Source organism: Scyliorhinus torazame, chromosome 5, assembly GCF_047496885.1.
Source record: "Scyliorhinus torazame isolate Kashiwa2021f chromosome 5, sScyTor2.1, whole genome shotgun sequence".
Classification (NCBI taxonomy): domain Eukaryota; kingdom Metazoa; phylum Chordata; class Chondrichthyes; order Carcharhiniformes; family Scyliorhinidae; genus Scyliorhinus; species Scyliorhinus torazame.
In genome coordinates, this window is record NC_092711.1 from 159,453,211 (window position 1) to 159,474,823 (window position 21,613).

At 48.8% G+C, this 21,613-nt stretch overlaps 1 protein-coding gene across 1 annotated transcript; it reads left to right on the plus strand.

Annotated features, from left to right (window-relative positions):
- Window positions 1–19,651: 19,651 nt before the first annotated feature.
- Window positions 19,652–20,759, plus strand: LOC140418005 (uncharacterized; the record flags this gene model as incomplete). Its single annotated transcript, XM_072501435.1, has 1 exon — window positions 19,652–20,759. A coding segment is annotated over one exon (903 nt), but the record flags the coding sequence as incomplete, so codon positions are not given.
- Window positions 20,760–21,613: the final 854 nt, after the last annotated feature.

A 21,613-nucleotide genomic window follows, 5' to 3' on the forward strand; every position in this document is an offset into this window, starting at 1 on the left:
CATCTATACTTTGATCTAAATTATTCGCTGTCTCTATACTTTCACTTTTCCACTCTAGCTGTTGAAGTAAATGCAATCTGATTTGCCGTAAGCAAGAAACCATTTCTGTATTATTTCAAAGTTAAATTGTGTACAAGTTGCTTCTTTTTAAGTCCTTTTTGCTAGCCGGACTTATTAGAGAATAAGATTTAAGTGGTTCTCAATTGTAAACAAATAGAGGCAATAAACGATTCTTGTTTGCACCCAATAAATTTTAACTCAAATTTCTACTGAGTTTTAGTGTCGCAAGTGCCACTAAATCCACATGGTAGGTCTCTACAACTGGCGTCATTTGGCAAAAGGGGAGGAGCCAGCCAGGATGAAATCAGAAGACTGAAGAAAGACCAGAAGGATGGAAGACCCAAATAAAAACGGCTAGACTGCGGTAAGAAATATCTTTTTCACCCATTAAAAGTCTTAAAGCCGCCTCAAGCAGTGCTTCGATCCCTAGAAAGGACCGTTTTATAGACTGTGTTAATTCAATCGGGTGCTGGTCGTTGAAACTAAAATAAAACAGGACTGAAAGAATAGTCGGGCTAGTGTACACAGATACACAAACAGAGTTGGCGACCAAAAAGTAAGGCTGAGTTTATGGCAGACATGACTCCTAAAATAGATTCAGGACCTTCAAATGGTAGAGAACAAGTTCCCACAATGTCCAAGGGAGGTCGCGCTGTACCGGATGTCTCTACTGACGATATATTGGGTGATCTTAGATCTTTGATTTGTCGATAATATGGACTGTCTGAAGTTGCAAGAAAGATTGAATCAAAATATGATATCCCCATAGGACAGTGGTCCCTTGATAATATCAAGAAGGCATGGGGAAAAACCACACGTTTAAATGGAGGAAAACGTATGAAATGGTCTTTTGCAGTAATGGCACAACTCCAAAAACATCAAGAGACAATCGCAAAAGCTAAATTCGATCATGACCTTAAGTTCACTAAAGACCAACTAGCAGCAGTTGTTGAAGAATTACGCGATGCAAAATCTAAACTTGAACAATGTGATCAGATTAAAACATTATTGGAAAATGAAACCTTTAAAGTTCAACAACAATCATTTCAAATTGATGAACTCCAAAAGAAAGATACTGACTCAGAATCCAAACTTCAACAGTTAATATCAGAAAATGATGGTCTTAAAAGTCAAAATTGCCAGTTATTTGAGGAAAAATGTATGTTGGAAAATGACAAGGACACCATGAAATGTCAGAACAAATTACTGACAGACAAATTAACAGCTCAAAAGCCTTCAAATCTGTCTTTAATAAATCAGCTGAACTCTCCAAAGCAAACAGCGACACCAACGGGAAGAGTTGAAATGATTTTAACTAAGGCCCAAGATATACCAGTGATATCTAAACCAAATCCTATATTATTGCAAGCTGCTACTGACATGAAAACAATGAATACACTGATCGAAGTTCCACAGGGAGAGTCTGGCAAAATGAACTATCTGTCAAGGACACTTTTACCACAGAACAAACCTAATTCTTACTCTTGAGACCGACCACAAAATGCTGCTGGCACCAATCCAAAAGCTTCTCATGGCAGCTTTAATAGACTGTGAGATGTTTAAACAAGAAAAGCCTATTCGGTTAAGCAACGAGCCTCATGGCAAACAAAGTGTAATACAACTTAACCCATTAAGCACCAAACAACTTGGAGATGAAGTGATAAAGACAACAACCTAGGTTGTAAACCATTTAAAAGATCTATCAAAAACCCATTTTGTCACTGGTTTAAAACCAGAACTGTCTGCAGCTTTAAACTTGATCCTACCCAGACCTCAGTCAGAAACCGCCTCTCCTCCTCCGTTACCGACAAATCTGTCCATAAGAGATATGAAATTCCTTTCTCGTGTTGAAGACGGCCATTTTGCGAGTTTCAGATTTCATGATTACAAACTGGTCTCCTATGATGAAGGCCCGCCCCCTGGCTACAGGGATACGCCCCAAGTCACGTATCGTAAAAGTTGCCAAGAACTGTTAACTTGAGAAAACTGTCATTATTTTGAATGTTGCTTTGTTAATTTTAGGAAATTAACAAATCTTGTTAGCAGTACTCCCTTTAACAGAATCAATGAATTGATATACAGAAAACCAAGTTCATTCAGCGCAAGATTGGTTCAGTCATATGTTCAATAAATTGTGTTTGATATTTTAGAATAAATGTTTAAAATTAGCTTGAAAATTAAAACTTCAGACAATGTGTAAGGTGTTTTTAAGGAAAGTAACTCTGATTAAAAACAAATCCATGGAGAGAACACATTGTTCGAAGACACTTGATAAGGGAATTTGGCAGCAATCCAACTTTTACTCCCAGTCCATTTGAGTGACATTTTTAAAAAACGTTGAGATGCAAATGGCATAATTCCAAGGTATCCACCCATTATACGCCCATTTTTGTTTCTGCAGGAAAATTAACCCTTTCAAGAAGCTTTTGCGCATATTCCAGAAGATGTCAAAGACTTGACAACTCACATCCAATACAAAGTTTAAAAAAAACTTTTTTTTTTACAAACGTTTAATTGAGGTTTTTTTTTTGCATTTCAACAACAACAAAATCAACAATATACATAACAAGAAAAATATAAACATGGTGCAAATTCCACCTTCCTCTCCCACAGGTCTTGCCATTACTTACCCCCCGAACCTACGCGAACCTAACCCCCTCCCCACCCTTTCTGCTGACGATTAGTTCTCTGCGAGGAAGTCGATGAATGGTTGCCACCTCCGGGCGAACACCAGCAGAGACCCTCTCATGGCGAACTTAATTTTCTCCAGTCAGAGGAAGCCAGCCATGTCCGAAAGCCAGGTCTCCGATTTCGGGGGCTTTGAGTCCCTCCATGCCAACAATATCCGCCTCCGGACTACCAGGGAAGCAAAGGCCAGAACATCCGCCTCTCTCTCCCCCTGGATTCCCGGATCCAGCGACACCCCAAAAATCGCCACCTCCGTACTCATTGCCACCCTCATATTTAATACTGTGGACATGGCATCGGCAAACCCCAGCCAAAATTCACTTAGTTTTGGACATGCCCAGAACATATGGACATAATTCGCTGCCCCCCCCCCCCCCACCCCCCGCGCATTCCGCACACCTGTCCTCCACCCCATCCGGGCTGCTGTCCTGTGAGCCCGGTGAACAACCTTAAATTGGATAAGGCTGAGCCTGGCACACGTTGCAGTAGTATTGACCCTTCCTAACGCGTCCACCCAGAGGCCCTCCTCTATCTCTCCCCCTAGCTCCTCCTCCCACTTTTGCTTCAGCTCCTCGGTTTGCGTCTCCTCCGAACCCATAAGCTCTCTATATATGTCCGAGACGCTCCCCTCCCCTATCCATCCTCTAGAGACCACCCGATCCTGAATCCCCCTTAGCGGCAGGAGTGGGAAGGTTGGTACCTGCTTCCGCAAAATGTCCCGTATCTGTAAATATCGGAATTCATTTCCCCCAGCCAATGCAAACTTCTCCTCCAGCGCCCTCATACTTGGGAAGCTACCTTCCAAGAACCAGTCACCCATCCTCTCAATCCCCGCTCTCCACCAAATTCAGAACCCCGCGTCCATCCTCCCCGGGGCAAACCGATGGTTGTTGCAGATTGGGGATCACACCGATGCCCCCTCTGCTCCCACATGTCTCCTCCACTGCCCCCAGACTCTCAGGGCTGCCACCACCGCTGGACTGGTGGAGTACCGCGCCGGCGGGAACGGCAGCGGTGCCGTCACCAATGCCCCTAAACTTGTGCCCTTACATGAAGCCGCCTCCATGCGCACCCACGCCGGCTCACCCCCCCCCCCCCCACCTACCACCTCCGAACCATGGCTATGTTAGTCACCCAGTAGTAATTGCTGAAATTCGGCAGCGCCAGCCCACCATCACCCGACTCCGCTCGAGCATTGCCCTCTTCACCCGCGGCGGCTTGCCACCCCCGCACAAAGCCCACCATAATCATATTGATCCACTTAAAAAAGGACCGCGGGATGAAGATGGGGAGGCACTGGAAAACGAAAAGGAACTTCGGGAGGACCATCATTTTGACCGACCACCAGAGACAACGGGAGCGTGTCCCATCTTCGGAAATCCTCCTTCATCTGGTCCACCCACTGGGCCAGGTTCAATTTGTGTAGCCTGTCCCAATCCCTCGCCACCTGAATACCCAAGTACCTAAAACTGTCCCCTACCACTCTAAACGTCAGTTCCCCCAGTCGCCTCTCCTGACCTCTCGCCTGAACCACAAACAACTCGCTCTTTCCCATATTAGCTTGTACCCCGAAAACCGGCCGAATTCCCCTAAGATTCCCATAATTTCCCCCATCCCCTCCATTGGGTCTGAGACATACATCAGTAGGTCATCCGCATACAGCGAGGCTCTGTGCTCCACCCACCCCGGACCAACCCCTTCCAGCCCCTTGAGGCCCTCAGAGCAATTGCCAGCGGCTCTATCGGCAGCGCAAACAGCAGTGGGGAGAGGGGACATCCCGGTCTCTTCCCCCGGTGTAGCCTGAAATATTCTGAAGTCGTCCTGTTTGTCCATACACGAGCTACCGGAGCCTGGTACAGCAATCTAACCCAGTCAACAAAGCCCCTTCCAAACCCGAACCGCTCCAGCACCTCCCATAAGTAATCCCACTCGACCCGGTCGAAGGCATTTTCCGCGTCCATCGCAACCACCACTTCAACTTCCCTACCTTCCAGGGGCATCATGATCACGTTTAGCAACCTTCTTACTTTGGCCCCCAGCTGTCTACCCTTAACGATCCCTGTCTGGTCCTCCCCTATAACGTCCGGTACACAGTCCTCAATCCTAGAGGCCAGAAGTTTGGCATCCACGTTCAGCAAGGCGATTGGCCTATAAGAATCACACAGCTCCGGTCTTTGTCCCTTTTCAGAATGAGCGAGTTCATGGCCTGTGACATTGTCTGGGGTAAAACACGTCTTTCCTTGGCCTCATTAAAGACCTTCAACAGTACAGACCCCAATATTCTGGAGAACGTTTTATAGAACTCGATTGGGTACCCATCCGGTCTCGGGGCCTTACCCGACAGCATGCCCTTCAAACACTCCACTATCTCCTCCAGCCTGATCGGGGCCCCCAGCCCTTCTACCAGCTCCCCATCCACCTTCGGGGAAGTCAACCCATCCAAAAAGTGCCTCATCCCATCCGGCCCCGCAGGGGGTTCCGACCTATACAACCTACTATAAAAGTCACAAAAGGTCTTGCTCACTCCTGCCGAGTCCCCGAGTTCCCATCCCCGTCAACAACTTTCCCTATTTCCCTAGCTGCCTCTCTCTTTCTGAGCTGCTGTGCAAGCATCCTACTGGCCTTCTCCCTGTGCTCATAAATCGCCCCCTTCGCCTTTCTGAGCTGCTCCACTGCCCTTCCTGTGGTGAACAAACCAAATTCCGCCTGCAGCCTCCGGCGTTCCCTTAACAACCCTACCTCTGGAGCCTCCGCATGCCTCCTATCCACTCGCAGAATCTCTTTTACCAGTCGGTCCGTTTCTGCCCTATCCGTCCTGTCCCTGTGAGCCCGGATCGAGATCAGCTCACCACTGCCTTCAGCGCTTCCCAGACCACCGCTGCTGAGACCTCCCCCGTGTCGTTTACCTGCAGGTAGTTCAGCATGCACTTCCTCAACCTCTCGCACAGCAACAGCCCCACATCCAACCTCCATTGCGGGTGCTGCTTGCTATCCATAGTGACCTGTCCATCCAGTGCGGAGCATGGTCCGAGATCGTAATCGCTGAATAACCCGTGTCCACCACCCCCGCCATCAGAGCCCTGCCCACAACAAAGAAATCTATTCGGGAGTACACCCTGTGTACGTGGGAGAAAAAAGAAAATTCCTTGGCCCTTGGCTGCCTAAATCTCCATGGATCCCCCTCCCCCCCCCCACCCCCTATCTGCTCCATGAACCCTTTCAGCTCCTTTGCCATTGCTGGCACCTTGCCCGTTCTCGAGCATGACCGATCCAGGCCTGGATCAATAACCGTGTTGAAATCCCCACCCATAATCAGCCTGTGCGATTCCAGGTCTGGAATCTTCCCCAGCACCCTCTTTATAAAATCCCCATCGTCCCAATGTGGCGCGTATACGTTGACCAGCACTACCTTCATCCCGTGCAGCTTGCCACTAACCATGATATATCGGCCTCCCACATCCGAGACTATCCTCCCCACCTCAAATGCCACCCGCTTGTTAATCAGAATCGCAGCCCCTCTTGTCTTTGAATCCAGCCCCGAGTGGAAAACCTGATAACCCAACCTTTCCTCAACCTGACCTGATCCACTACTTTAAGATGTGTCTCCTGCAGCATCACCACGTCCACCTTCAGTCTCCTCAGGTGCGCAAACACACGTGCCCTCTTTACCGGCCCATTTAGCCCCTGGACATTCCAGGTGACCAGCCTAGTTGGGGGGCAAAGGGCCCCCCCCCCCCCCCCACAAAGGGGCAAAGGCCCCCCACTGGTCAGCCATTCCCTTTCTTGGGCCCGCCTCTAGCCCATGCGCCGCACCAGCTATAAGCCTTCTTAACACCTGTTTCAACCTGCCTTGCCACCTTCAGAGAATTATGGACTTGAATGAGCTGGAAGCTCATTCTTCCAGCAGAGCGGGCAGAGAGGGGAGCGATTTTTGGAGGGGAGAGCTGGAAGCTAAGCTGTGTTTTTGATTTTTAACTTACTTTTTCGGAGCAGGAAACCGGAAGTCGGCCGTGGGGAGACCTGGGAAGGTTGTATTACCCAATAAATTTGAAAGGTGAGGAAACCAGAGACACTACACGTGTAGTGTCTCCCACCCTCCCGCCTCCTCTAACCTAAAAAAAAAGACTCAGTGCTGTGAGCAGGTAAGCTATTTTTTCTTTCATTTTTACTGGGAGACTAAGTAGAGTTGATAGCAGCGAGGGCAGTGGAATGTTCCTCCTGCAGAATGTCCGAGGTAAGGGAGACCACCGGTGTCCTTGCTGACTTCACCTGCGGGAAGTGCAGCCATCTCCAGCTCCTCACAGACCAGTGTTAGGGAACTGGAGCTGGATGAACTGAGGGTCATTCGGGAAGCTGAGGGGATGATAGATAGAAGCAACAGGGACATAGTTACACCTGAGAACAAAGGTAGCTGGGTAACAGTTCGAGGTGGGAAGAGGAGGAAGCAGTCAGTGCAGGGATCCCCTGTGGTCGTTCCTCTCAACAATAAGTATACCGCTTTGGATACAGTTGGGGGGTATTACCTAGCAGGGGTAGGCTGCAGTGACCGGGTCTCTGGCACGAGGTCCGGTTCTGGGGCTCAGAAGGGAAGGGGAGATATTAGGAGAGCAGTAGTTATAGGGGACTCAATAGTTAGAGGTACAGACAGGTGGTTCTGTGGGCACGGGAGAGACTCTCGGATGGTTTGTTGCCTCCCGGGTGCCAGGGTCCATGACGTCTCGGATCGTGCCTTCAGGATCCTTAAGGGGGAGGGGGACCAGCCAGAAGTCGTGGTGCACATTGGTACCAACGACGAAGGTAGGAAAAGGGGTGTGGATGTAACAAACGAGTTTAGGGAGTTAGACTAGAAGTTAAAAGCCAGGACAGACAGAGTTGTCATCTCTGGTTTGTTGCCGGTGCCACGTGATAGCGAGGCTAGGAATAGGGAGAGAGTGCAGTTGAACACGTGGCTGCAGGAATGGTGTAGGAGGGAGGGCTTCAGGTATTTGGATAATTGGAGTACATTCTGGGGAAGGTGGGACCTGTACAAGCAGGACGGGTTGCATCTGAACCAGAGGGGCACCAATATCCTGGGATGGAGGTTTTCTAGTACTCTTCAGGAGGGTTTAAACTAATTTGGCAGGGGAATGGGAACCGGATTTGTAGTCCAGCAACTAAGGTAGCCGATGTTCAGGACGCCAAAGCATGTAGTGAGGCAGTGGGGAAGGTAACACTGACAAAGGAGAGTACTTGCAGGCACGGAGATGGGTTGAAGTGTGTATACTTCAATGCAAGGAGCATCAGGAATAAGGTGGGTGAACTTAAGGCATGGATCGGTACTTGGGACTACGATGTGGTGGCCATCACGGAAACCTGGATAGAAGAGGGGCAGATATGGTTGTTGGAGGTTCCTGGTTATAGATGTTTCAATAAGATTAGGGGGATGGCATTGTTAATTAGAGATAGTATAACAGCTGCAGAAAGGCAGTTGGAGGAGGATCTGCCTACTGAGGTAGTATGGGTTGAAGTCAGAAATAGGAAAGGAGCAGTCACCTTGTTGGGAGTTTTCTATAGCCCCCCAATAGCAGCAGAGATGTGGAGGAACAGATTGGGAAACAGATTTTGGAAAGATGCAGAAGTCACAGGGTAGTAGTCATGGGTGACTTCAACTTCCAAAAAATTGAGTGGAAACTCTTTAGATCAAATAGTTTGGATGGGGTGGTGATTATGCAGTGTGTCCAGGAAGCTTTTCTCACACAGTATGTAGATTGTCCGACCAGAGGAGAGGCCATATTGGATTTGGTACTTTGTAATGAACCAGGGCAAGTGATAGATTTGTTAGTGGGGGAGCATTTTGGCGATAGTAGCCACAATTCTGTGACTTTCACTTTAATAATGGAGAGGGATAGGTGTGTGCAACAGGGCAAGGTTTACAATTGTGGGAAGGGTAAATACGATGCTGTCAAACAAGAACTGAAGTGCATAAGTTGGGAACATGGGCTGTCAGGGAAGCACACAATTGAAATGTGGAACTTGTTCAAGGAACAGATACTACGTGTCCTTGATATGTATGTCCCTGTCAGGCAGGGAAGAGATAGTCGAGTGAGGGAACCATGGTTGACAAGAGAGGTTGAATGTCTTGTTAAGAGGAAGAAGGATACTTATGTAAGGCTAAGGAAACAAGGTTCAGACAGGGTGCTGGAAGGATACAAGATAGCCAGGAGAGAACTGAAGAAAGGGATTAGGAGAGCTAAGAGAGGGCATGAAAAATCTTTGGTGGGTAGGATCAAGGAAAACCCCAAGGCCTTTTACACATATGTGAGAAATATGAGAATGACTAGAGCGAGGGTAGGTCCGATCAAGGACAGTAGCGGGAGATTGTGTATGGAGTCTGAAGAGATAGGAGAGGTCTTGAACGAGTACTTTTCTTCAGTATTTACAAATGAGAGGGGCCATATTGTTGGAGAGGAGATACTTGTTAGGAAGGAAGTTGTGTTGGGCATTTTGAAAAACTTGAGGATAGACAAGTCCCCCGGGCCTGACGGGATATATCCAAGGATTCTATGGGAAGCAAGAGATGAAATTGCAGAGCCGTTGGCAATGATTTTTTCGTCCTCACTGTCAACAGGGGCGGTACCAGGGGATTGGAGAGTGGCGAATGTCGTGCCCGTTCAAAAAAGGGAATAGGGATAACCCTGGGAATTACAGGCCAGTTAGTCGTACTTCGACGGTAGGCAAAGTAATGGAAAGGGTATGGAGGGATAGGATTTCTGAGCATCTGGACACTGCTTCATTAGGGATAGTCAGCACGGATTTGTGAGGGGTAGGTCTTGCCTCACAAGTCTTATTGAATTCTTTGAGAAGGTGACCAAGAACGTGGATGAAGATAAAGCAGTGGATGTAGTGTACGTGGATTTTATAAGGCATTTGATAAGGTTCCCCATGGGAGGCTTATGCAGAAAGTAAGGAGGCATGGGATAGTGGGAAATTTGGCCAGTTGGATAACAAACTGGTTAACTGATAGAAGTCAGAGAGTGGTGGTGGATGGCAAATATTCAGCCTGGAGCCCAGTTACCAGTGGCGTACCGCAGGGATCAGTTTTGGGTCCTCTGCTGTTTGTGATTTTCATTAATTACTTGGATGAGGGAGTTGAAGGGTGGGTCAGTAAATTTGCAGACGATACGAAAATTGGTGGAGTTGTGGATAGTGAGGAGGGCTGTTGTCGGCTGCAAAGAGACATAGATAAGATGCAGAGCTGGGCTGAGAAGTGGCAGATGGAGTTTAACCCTGAAAAGTGTGAGGTTGTCCATTTTGGAAGGACAAATATGAATGCGGAATACAGGGTTAATGGTAGGGTTCTTGGCAATGCGGAGGAGCAGAGAGATCTTGGGGTCTATGGTCATAGATCTTTGAAAGTTGCCACTCAAGTGGATAGAGCTGTGAAGAAGGCCTATGATGTGCTAGTGTTCATTAGCAGAGGGATTGAATTTAAAAGCCGTGAGATGATGATGCAGCTGTACAAAACGTTGGTAAGGCCACATTTGGAGTACTGTGTGCAGTTCTGGTCACCTCATTTTAGGAGGGATGTGGAAGCTTTGGAAAAGGTGCAAAGGAGATTTACCAGGATGTTGCCTGGAATGGAGAGTAGGTGTTACGAGGAAAGGTTGAGGGTGTTAGGCCTTTTCTCATTAGAACGGAGAAAGATGAGGGACGACTTGATAGAGGTTTATAAGAATTATGGAGTTTAATTTAGATAAATGTGAGGTGATGCATTTTGGCAGATCGAATCAGGCCAGGACCTACTCAGTTAATGGTATGGCGTTGGGGAGAGTTATAGAACAAAGAGATCTAGGAGTACAGGTTCATAGCTCCTTGAAGGTGGAGTCGCAGGTGGACAGGGTGGTGAAGAAGGCATTCGGCATGCTTGGTTTCATTGGTCAGAACATTGAATACAGGAGTTGGGACGTCTTGTTGAAGTTGTACAAGACATTGGTACGGCCACACTTGGAATACTGTGTGCAGTTCTGGTCACCCTATTATAGGAAGGATATTATTAAACTGGAAAGAGTGCTGAAAAGATTTACTAGGATGTTGCCGGGACTTGATGGTTTGAGTTATAAGGAGAGGCTGGATAGACTGGGACTTTTTCCTTGGAGCGTAGGAGGCTTAGGAGTGATCTTATAGAGGTCTATAAAATAATGAGGGGCATAGATAAGGTAGATAGTCAACATCTTTTCCCAAAGGTAGGGGAGTCTAAAACTAGAGGGCATAGGTTTAAGGTGAGAGGGGAGAGATTCAGAAGGGCCCAGAGGGGCAATTTCTTCACTCAGAGGGTAGTGAGTGTCTGGAATGGGCTGCCAGAGGTAGTAGTAGAGGCGGGTACAATTGTGTCTTTTAAAAAACATTTAGTTACATGGGTAAGATGGGTATAGAGGGTTATGGGCCAAGTGCGGGCAACTGGGACTAGCTTAATGGTAAAAACTGGGCGGCATGGACTGGTTGGGCCGAAGGGCCTGTTTCCATGCTGTAAACTTCTATGATTCTATGATTCTATGATCAGGGGAATAGACAGAGTCGACAGTCAGAGACTTTTTCCCCAGGTGGAACAAACCATTACAAGGGGACATAAATTTAAGCTGAATGGTGGAAGATATAGGGGGGATGTCAGAGGAAGTTCTTTACCCAGAGAGTAGTGGGGGCATGGAATGCATTGCCTGTGGAAGTAGTTGAGTCGGAAACTTTAGGGACCTTCAAACGGCTGCTGGATAGGTACATGGATTACGGTAGAATGAGGGGATGTAGATTAATTTGTTCTTAACCTAGGACAAAAGTTCAGCACAATATCGTGGGCCGAAGGGCCTGTTCTGTGCTGTATTTTCCTATGTTCTATGTTCTAACCCCAAGGTTGCTCTGCTCCTGCACTCCCCTCAAAGTTGTACCATTGAGCTTATATTGTCTCCCCATGTTTCTTCAACCAAAATGCATTACCTCACATTTTACTGCATTGAAGTTCTACTGCCAGGTGTCTGCCCATTTGGCCAACTTATCAATGTCCCTCTGAAGTCGCTCAGCGTCATCCTCACAATTCACTATTCTCCTTAGCTTAGTATCATCTGCCCAATATAGGCCCAATACACACTCAGACCCGCATCACAAGGACCAATTTACTGACACTTTGTTGGTGAGCTAAGTATAATGAGAAAATCCATAAGATTCACACCACCCTCAGTGAATCGAAGTAAAATTCACTTAGATAGCACAGGGTTCACAGTTTTACAAGATTCAAGTATAATGAGAACATCTTTTCCCCCGCAGAGAGTAGGTCTAAAATGCATTGTCTGAGAATGTGGTGATGCAGGTTCAAACGATGCAATCAAAAGGATTGTTATTTGAAAAGCAGCAATTTGCCAAGTTATGGGGAGAAGGCAGGAGAATGGCATTAATTGAAATGTCCATTCTGAGAGATAGTACTGACATGATGGGCCAAATAGCCGTCTTCTGTGTTGTATCAACGATGTGATTGGATGATTATGGTCTCCAATGCAAATACACACTTTCTTAAATGTGCAATCTAATACTGCACCCAGTACTCCAGATGTGATCTATAAAAGTCCTGCACATCTTTATTCCTGAACTCCAATTCCCTTGCAACAAAGGCCAACATGCCATTTACCTTTCGAATTGTTTGCTGTATTTTCACGCTAACTTTCTGTGTTCCTTGTCCCAGCATTCCCCAGTCCCAATGAACATCAAAACATACAAATTTCTCATCTCTTCACAAATATATTACTGTTCTTTTCTGACAACCAAAGTAAATAACTTCACACTTTCCTAAATGATACTCCATCTGCTATCTTGTTGCCCACTCCATTTACCTGTCCATGTCTCTTTGCAGTTTCCATACCCACCCACAGCTTACCTTTCCACTGAGCTTTGTATCATCAGAAAACTTGCACATTGTAATAATTACAGGACGAGCGGAGTGAAAGGCCAAACGGGTTCATTTTAAACTGAAAATAAAACCGCTATCACAGCACAAAACAAACATCCCAGCCCTGGACTATCGGCAACTGTCGGTCTGGTTCTGGGGGCTACATTTAAAGATCTGAATGAACCCCAGTGGGGCCAGCCTCCGCCCACTCACCACGGGAACTTGTATTCTACAAATCTTGTATAATACAGACTTAGAATGAAGTAGACATTAAAAATTGCAATGGGATACATTCCGTAATCAGTCTGTGCCAGTTTTGGATCGAGGGAGAACTGATTGGCCTGCTTCCATATCGAGCCTGATGGATGTTGAGCCTATCCTAACCAAATTCCGTGTGAACCCAAGATGAGAGGCCAATTGATAAAGCCTGATATTCGGGAGACACAACCTCCCTTAGCTCCTTAACAAACTTGAGGTGAGGTTTCTTTTTGTTGTAGATAAATGTTCTAATCAATCCATTAATTTCCTTAATGACTCTGGTTGACAGCAGTATCAGCAGCATTTGCAGAGGGTACAACAGTCTGAGCAGCACATTCATTTTAATTAAGGCGATCCTCCCTCGCCATGAAATCGGAAGAGCCGACCACCGGGCAAGGTCCCACCTAATAGTCACCATCAGCTGTGGAAAGGTGGCCCCATATAACTGTCTGAAAGAGGGGTCATTGACATTCCCAGACATTTAAATCCCAAGAGGGGAGCACCTGATTGGAAACTTAGCAAGAGGAGGGGGCTTACACTTCAACACCCCCCTCCCCCCACCAGCATGACCTCTGACTCAGTAAAATTCATCTTCTCACCAGAGAAGTCACTAAATCTATCCATAATCGGGTACAGCTGGTTAAGATGAACATTTTGCTGTGGTTTTTATTTTTATCTCCATGCCTAATGGTCTTTTTGCTGAAATTGTTCTTTATGGGGGTGGATAGGTTGGTTTAATCGTTTGTGTGGGCAGATAAGGTGGCAAGCCTTATCGCCAAAACATAAGATCACAGTTTCAAGTCAACATTCAAAAGAGAGGGAACTTGTGACGGGGATGTGTTGAGTAGTCGCACATCAGGTGGCTCTCTTCCATACAACAGAATAATAGGCACTGTCGGCCGAATTTAGCCGCAAAATCAGACTCACCCATCCCCTCACCCTCAGCAATAGTGCGGACAACAAAATGCTAGGAAGCAACAGCTCGAAAAGGCTGCAGGGTCACAGAAACTACGACAAAGAACAAAGAAAAGTACAGCACAGGAACAGGCCCTTCGGCCCTCCAAGCCTGCGCCGACCATTCTGCCCATCTAAAATTGTTGACACTTCCGAGGTCCGTATCCCTCTATTCCCATCCTATTCATCTATTTGTCAAGATGCCCCTTAAACGTCACTATCGTCCCTGCTTCCACCACCTCCTCCGGCAGCGAGTTCCAGACACCCACTACCCTCTGTGTAAATCATTTCTGGAGATTCAGAGTTGATTTTTATAAAGAAACTTCAACCTTGTTGAATACATGTAAACTGCTGCCCGTCAATCTGCGGAGAGTACAGTATTCACACAGGAACTGAAAGAAATACAAAAAGGCGTCTTTTATTCAAGCCCAGATTTTATCAAGGTTTAAATCGGATTAGAAAATGCAATACTTTTGCACTTAAATCATGTGCCGCCATAATAACATTGGGAAATCTTATATACAGCTGTGGAAGGAAGAGCGACGATGTTCAGAACAGGTCAGCAGGTGGATTAAGGAACAGCAGATGCGAACCAGGGACAGAAGCGGCGAGCAAGCGGGTCGGAGTCCCCACGAGGTGAGTGGTCTCCAGTCTTCCCGAGAGAGGGAGACCGGCGACCCAGAAAACAAGCACCCCCTCCCCCCGACCAGGCGATGGATGGAGGATGCTCCGGACCAAGGAACTAAACGCAATGAAGGATGACATTAAGGCTGAGATAAGGGTGACGGTCAAGCTGGCGGAGGTGCTAGCCGCCATGCAGAAGGTGCTCAATGGCATGTGGAGGAAATTGGAAGCGCAGGGGGGCACAGTTCGAGAGCTGGAAAAGGTTGTGGACCAGTAGAATCGGTCAAGGAGGCAGAACAGTCGGATAGTGGGCCTGCCAGAGGGGATCGAGGGCAGGGACCCAATCGACTACGTGGCCCAAACGCTGGGCAACCTGATTGGGAGGGACAGCTTCCCCAAACCGCCAGAGATCGACAGGGCTCACAGGTCGCTCCTACTGCGTCACCTCACAATGAACAGGGGAGCCAGCTCATAGGAGGGAGGGGGCGAGGGCAGCAGAGCGCAGGAGAGGGTGAGGAGGAGACAGCAGGGACACAAGCAGAGCGAGAGTAGGAGGGGGGTCAGATCGATCCTGGGTGGGGGGGCCACACACCAGCGGGAAAGCTAATACCAGGAAGTATGGGAGAGAGCGGGACCGCGGCACATCTCCCACTGGGAAGAGATCATCTGGGAGGGGGGGGGGGCAGATAGAGGAGCGGGATACGGTGGGGTGGGGTGGGGTGGGGGGAAGATAGAAGGGGGGGGAGATCTGGTGGGGTGGGCGGGAAATAGACAAGGGGGGATGCGGTCTGATCATGAGAGGGGGAACTTCACAACTGTTTACAGTATCCATTGACTGACAGATCAATCCCAGAACACGGAAAATGACAGGCACGGCGAGGGAACTGGGAACGTTCATGGAGCAGATGGGGGCAGTGGATCCCTGGCGGTTCATGGAGCAGGCGGGGGCAGTGGACCCCTGGCGGTTCATGGAGCAGACGGGGCAGTGGATCCCTGGCGGTTCATGGAGCAGACGGGGCAGTGGATCCCTGGCGGTTCATGGAGCAGACGGGGGCAGTGGATCCCTGGCGGTTCATGGAGCAGACAGGGGCAGTGGATCCCTGGCGGTTCATGGAGCAGATGGGGCAGTGGATCCCTGGCGGTTCATGGAGCAGATGGGGCAGTGGATCCCTGGCGGTTCATGGAGTAGGAGGGGGCAGTGGATCCCTGGCGGTTCATGGAGTAGGAGGGGGCAGTGGATCCCTGGCGGTTCATGGAGCAGACGGGGGCAGTGGACCCCTGGCGGTTCATGGAGCAGGCGGGGCAGTGGATCCCTGGCGGTTCATGGAGCAGACGGGGGCAGTGGATCCCTGGCGATTCTTCCACCCGGGTGAGAAGGAATTCTCGTTCTTCTCACCAGTGCACAAGGTCTACACTCGCATCGGCTTCTTTGTTGTGGGGAAATCGGTACTTCCAGAAATAGTCAGAGTGGAATAATCCATGATTGTAATCTCAGACCACGCTCCACATTACATGGATGTGAGGTTGGAGATGGGCCAAGCCCAATGCCCCACATGGAGGTTGGACACGACCCTCTTGGCCGACAAGGCCTTCTGCCAGAAAACATCACCGGCCATCGGCAAGTACATCACTAACAACCAGAACGGGGAAATCTCACCTTCCACGTTCTGGGAGGCACTGAAGGCTGTGATTAGGGGAGAAATAATCACCAAAAGGCTTGGAGAGACAGGGAAGAGAGAGCGGTTAGGCAGCAACTGATCGACTCCATTCTGGAGGTTGACAGACGATACTCCGAGGCCCTGACCATAGAGCTTCTGCTGGAGAGGAAGAAGCTGCAAAAGAATTTTTACCTGCTATCCACCAGGAAGGCAGTGACCAACTCCGCCAGACACGGGGGACCTTTTATGAGCACGTAGAGGGCTAGCCGCCTGCTGGTTCACCAGCTGAGAAAGAAGGCAGCCACGAGGGAAATAGCCCAGGTAAAGGATAACAGAGGCAGACTGGTATAATAATAATCTTTATTATTGTCACATGTAGGCTTACATTAACACTGCAATTAAGTTATTGTGAAAATCCCCTAGTCGCCACACTCCGGCGCCTGTTCGGGTACACTGAGGGAGAATTCAGAATATCCAATTCACCTAACAGTATGGCTTTCGGGACTTGTGGGAGGAAACCGGAGCTCCCGGAGGAAACCCTTGCAGACAAGGGAAGAACGTGCAGACTCCACACAGACAGTGACCCAAACCGGGAATCGAACCTGGTACCCTGGCGCTGTGAAGCAGAATTGTTGACCACTGTGCTACCGTGCTGCCCAACCATAGCCGTCCTGTAGCCCAACCAAAAAAGGTCAACCAAGCATTCGAGGCTTTCTACCGGGGACTGCACACCTCCAAGGACCCCCCTCCCTCCCTTCTCCCGGAGAGAATTCGGAATCTTCTTGGGCTACAAACTCAACCTGGGCAAAAACAAAGATTTCCCGGTGAGGCAGAGAGGGGGAGGGGCAGAGTGGAGGGCCTCCCAGTTAAAATAGCCCAAAAACAAATTCCGCTACCTGGAGATCCAGGTTTCCCACGAGTGGACACGGATCCACAAGTGGAAGCTGACCAGTCTGGCGGAGGAAGTCAAAAACGACCCACAGAGATGGGATGGATCCCTGCTTTCCCTGGCGGGGAGGATGCAGACGATCAAGATGAACGTACTGCCCAGGTTCCTCTTCCTGTTTCGATCCTTACCGATCTACATCCCCAAGGCCTTTTTCCATTCAATAGATAAGGTGATTATGGCCTTTGTGTGGAGGGCAATCCAGGAACCCCTAAAACAGTACTACAATGGAGAAGAAACATGGGAGGCCTCCACCTCCCGAACTTGCAATACTATCACTGGGCAGCCACGGCCGAAAGAGTGAGGAGATGGGTAAAGGATCCAAACATGGAATGGGTGAGGATGGACGAGACCTCATGTACAGGAATGACCCTCCGGGCCCTCGTCACGGCAACACTCCCATCCCCGCCAGCACCGGTCCAGTGGTGGTAGCTACCCTGAGAACCTGGAACCAGATGTGGCAGCATTTCAGTCTGACCGATGTGTCCATCATGGCCCCCATCTGCGGCAACCAGATTTGCACCAGCCATTCTCGACACCACCTTCAAGAGATGGAGACAGGACGGGGGAACCTGATGGTGAGGGACTTTTACACGGGAAATAAACTAGCGACCTTAGAGGAGCTGACGGCGAGACTGGACCTTCCAAACAGGGATGAGCTCCAGGTAAAAAAACTTTCTCCGCAAGGAGACACCAGCACACCCAGGAACCCTGAGAAGCACAATGCAAGAGGAGTCACTGGACGCAGACAGTCTGGGGAAGGGAAACTGTGGGGACCTGTACGGACAACTCTTAATAAGGATGCGCTCCTTACTTGATGAAACCCAGGAAAAATAGGAGGAAGAGTTAAGGGATGGAAATAGGGTGGGGACTCTGGAGCGAAGCACTGAACGGGACCAACTCCACCTTCTCCTACGCAAGGCTAAGCTTCATGCAGCTGAATGTTGTGCACAGAGCACACCTGACAAGAACCCGAATGAGCAGGTTCTTCTCGGAGATGGAGGACAAATGTGAATGGTGCCAACGGGTCCTGGCAAACTATGCCCACATGTTCTGGGTATGCCCCAGACTTGTCGAATTCTGCACAGCCTATTTAAAGGCTGCGGACTGGCTGGCAGACCTATCGGAATTTCTCCACATGGAGAAGATCAAGTTCACCGTCCGAGGGTCAGAGGATGGTTCCCACAAAGTGTGGAGGCCATTCACCAACTTGTTCCAGGACCTGTTTGAAGCCAGCGGCCAATGGAACACTGGGGAGGGAGGTGGGCGTACGGGGGACAACGGGATCACAGGGAGCAGGCAGGAAAGGGATGTGGGGAGGGGGGGGGCTACTGGGAAAAGGAGGGAGAAGCCAGAAACCAACTGACACAGAGACCAGAGACCAGAGAACAAAAACACAAGAAGAGGAACCCCCAAGGGAAGGTTTAAAACAGGACAGGGAGTGCGCGGGGTGGAAGGGGGGGGGGGCATCAATGGGGGGGAAGGGAGTGCACCGTCCACTTGTAAATAACAGATAACTCCCATTGTACAGTGAAGGGCCCAGGAAAGGACCCAGAAACGACAAGTGGAGGGGGCGGAGGGGAGGGACGGGAGATGGAGGGACCGGCACGAAGGAAATTGACATGCACATTGTAATCGGCAGAGTTACCCTGACTGCTTGGATAGTATAATGAGCATTGCCACAACCCTGCTACTCGATGACAAAGAGGTGAAAAAAGCTGCCCCAACCAATCCCGCCTCAATTTAAAGTGTTCCTCATAATCCAGATGTGTTTCCTGTAATAAAGCTATGTCGACTTTCTCCTTCAGAAAGGAGAGGATCTTTTTCCTTCTGATAGGGTGATGGATGCCCCGTACATTACCTGAGAAAATTTGCAGATTAACTTCTGCCATTAGCGAGACGACAGAGAGACAGGAACAGATTTTCACACCACAATCGGGCGTGCGCCATTACCCCCTCCTCCAACTCACTTTACACCAGAGGCACCAAAGTCTCCCCAAACTGCTCCTTTCACAGATAAAAGCCCCGTCTGTACCAGAGTAGGATAAAGTCAACAACACATAAACCCTCCCATAATAACAAAAATACAAAAGAATCACGATCACAATAGATCCGAGGGGACATTGCTCAATAAGACTGAGGACCCGGAGGATTAACCCCACGGCCAGACTGTCGTTACCCTCAGGATACCTTCTCCAAAATGAGGAGAGGAAAAGTAACTTTTGTAAATTGTTTTTACAGGATATAAGAAGAGGAGGAATTACAGACAGAAATCTCAAACATCACGTCTCAATCTGACTGAGTCTCTCAATTCCTTGGAACTGAATATCACCAGACTTTGAATCGAGAAGGAGAAATGTTTGTCTTTTCTGTCGGCTTCAAAACATCAGTGTGACTGGAAAAGCCCCGAGACACACACACCCGAGTGAGAGTGTTCCAGAGCACTGACTGTGGAAAGAGCTTTATCCAGTTACGCAGCCTGAAAAAACATCACACCATTCACAGCGGGAGAGACGTTACACGTGTTCTGTGTGTGGACGAGGCTTCAACTGATCGACAAACCTGGAGAGACACGAGGACACCCCCAACCTGGAGAAACGATGGAAATGTGGGGACTGTAGGAAGGGATTCAGGGCTCCGTCTCAGCTGGAAGCTCATCGGCGCAGTCACACTGGGGAGAGGCCATTCACCTGCTCTGTGTGTGGGAAGGGATTCATTTGGTTATTCGCCCTGCAGACACACCAGCGAGTTCACACTGGGGAGAGGCCGTTCACCTGCTCTCTATGTGAGAAGGGATTCGGTGATTCATCCACCCTGCGGATACATCAGCGAGTTCACACTGGGGAGAGGCCGTTCACCTGCTCTCAGTGTGAGAAGGGATTCACTACTTCATCGAGCCTGCGGAGACACCAGCGAGTTCACACTGGGGAGAGGCCGTTTTTCTGCTCTCAGTGTGAAAAGGGATTCACTCGGTTATCCAGCCTGCTGACACACCAGCGAGTTCACACTGGGGAGAGGCCATTCACCTGCTCTCAGTGTGATAAGGGATTCACTACTTCATCGAGCCTGCTGGCACACAAGCGAGTTCACACTGGGGAGAGGCCATTCACCTGCTCTCAGTGTGAGAAGGGATTCACTTACTTATCCGACCTACGGAGACATCAGCAAGTTCACACTGGGGAGAGGCCGTTCACCTGCTCTCAGTGTGAGAAGGGATTCACTCAATCATCCGACCTACTGAGACATCAGCAAGTTCACACTGTGGAGAGGCTGTTCACTTGCTCTCAGTGTGAGAAGGGATTCGCTCAGTTATCTGATCTGCAGACACACCAGCGAGTTCACACTGTGGAGAGGCTGTTCACCTGCTCTCAGTGTGAGAAGGGATTCACTCGGTTATCCAACCTGCAGAGACACCAGCGAGTTCACACAGGGGAGAAGGCGTTAACCTGCTCTTAGTGAGAGAAGGGATTCAGATATCCATACACCCTGCAGGAACACTAGCAAGTTCACACCTGGAAGAGTCATTCGCCTGCTTTGAGCAGGGGAGACATTCAATGATCCGTCCCAACTCAGGAGACACTAGCAAGTTAATTCTGGGGAGGGACCATTCATCTGCTCTCAATGTGGGGAGGGATATTGTGACTCCAACAAGTTCACAATAAATTACAGATGTTAGCTCCGTTGTTATTGTTTCTGCTCTCACTGACATCCAGGACTGCATTTTGTTCATTCTGACATCTGGTGAATGGTGATGATTGGAGGGTTTCTTTCTGCTGGACTGGCCGGTCTAACACCTCTGCCTCCGGTGGGCTGACCATTTTTGAGGCTAGTTGCGATTACCTGGTTCCAAGTTTGACGAGGAGCACAGAATGAAAAGGTGTTTGCACGTTGGAAGATATTTAGTCCCCAAAGTAGCCATGTTGCCATTAAGATGGGCTATGGTGGTTACAGGGTTCTTTTGCCTAATTTATCTGGGTGTTTCTCGCAGAAGGAAACTGTCATGGTATGAGGGGCAAGTTGTCTGTGGTAGATTGGGAAATTACAATAAATATATCACTGAAAGTGGCAACGCAGGTGGATAAGGAGCTAAGAAGGCATACGGCATGCTTGTCTTCATTGGTCGGGACATTGAGTATAAAAATTGGCAAGTCATGCTGCAGCTGTACAGAACCTTAGTTAGGCCACACGTGGAATATTGCCTCCAATTCTGGTCACCACATTACCTAAAGGATGTGGAGGCTTTAGTTACAGAGGAGGTTTACCAGGATGTTGCCTGGCCTGGAGGGTATTAGCTGTCAGGAGAGGTTGGATAAATTCGGATTGTTTTCACTTGAGCGACGGAGGTTGACGGACGACCTGATAAAAAGATTACAAAATTCTGAGTGGCATGGACAGAGTGGATAGTCCGAAGCTTTTCCCAGGTTGGAAAAGTCAATTACCAGGTGACAGGTTTAAGGTGCGAGGGGCAAAGTTTTTTAAAAACATTTTATTAAGGCATTTATGCTTTTATAACAG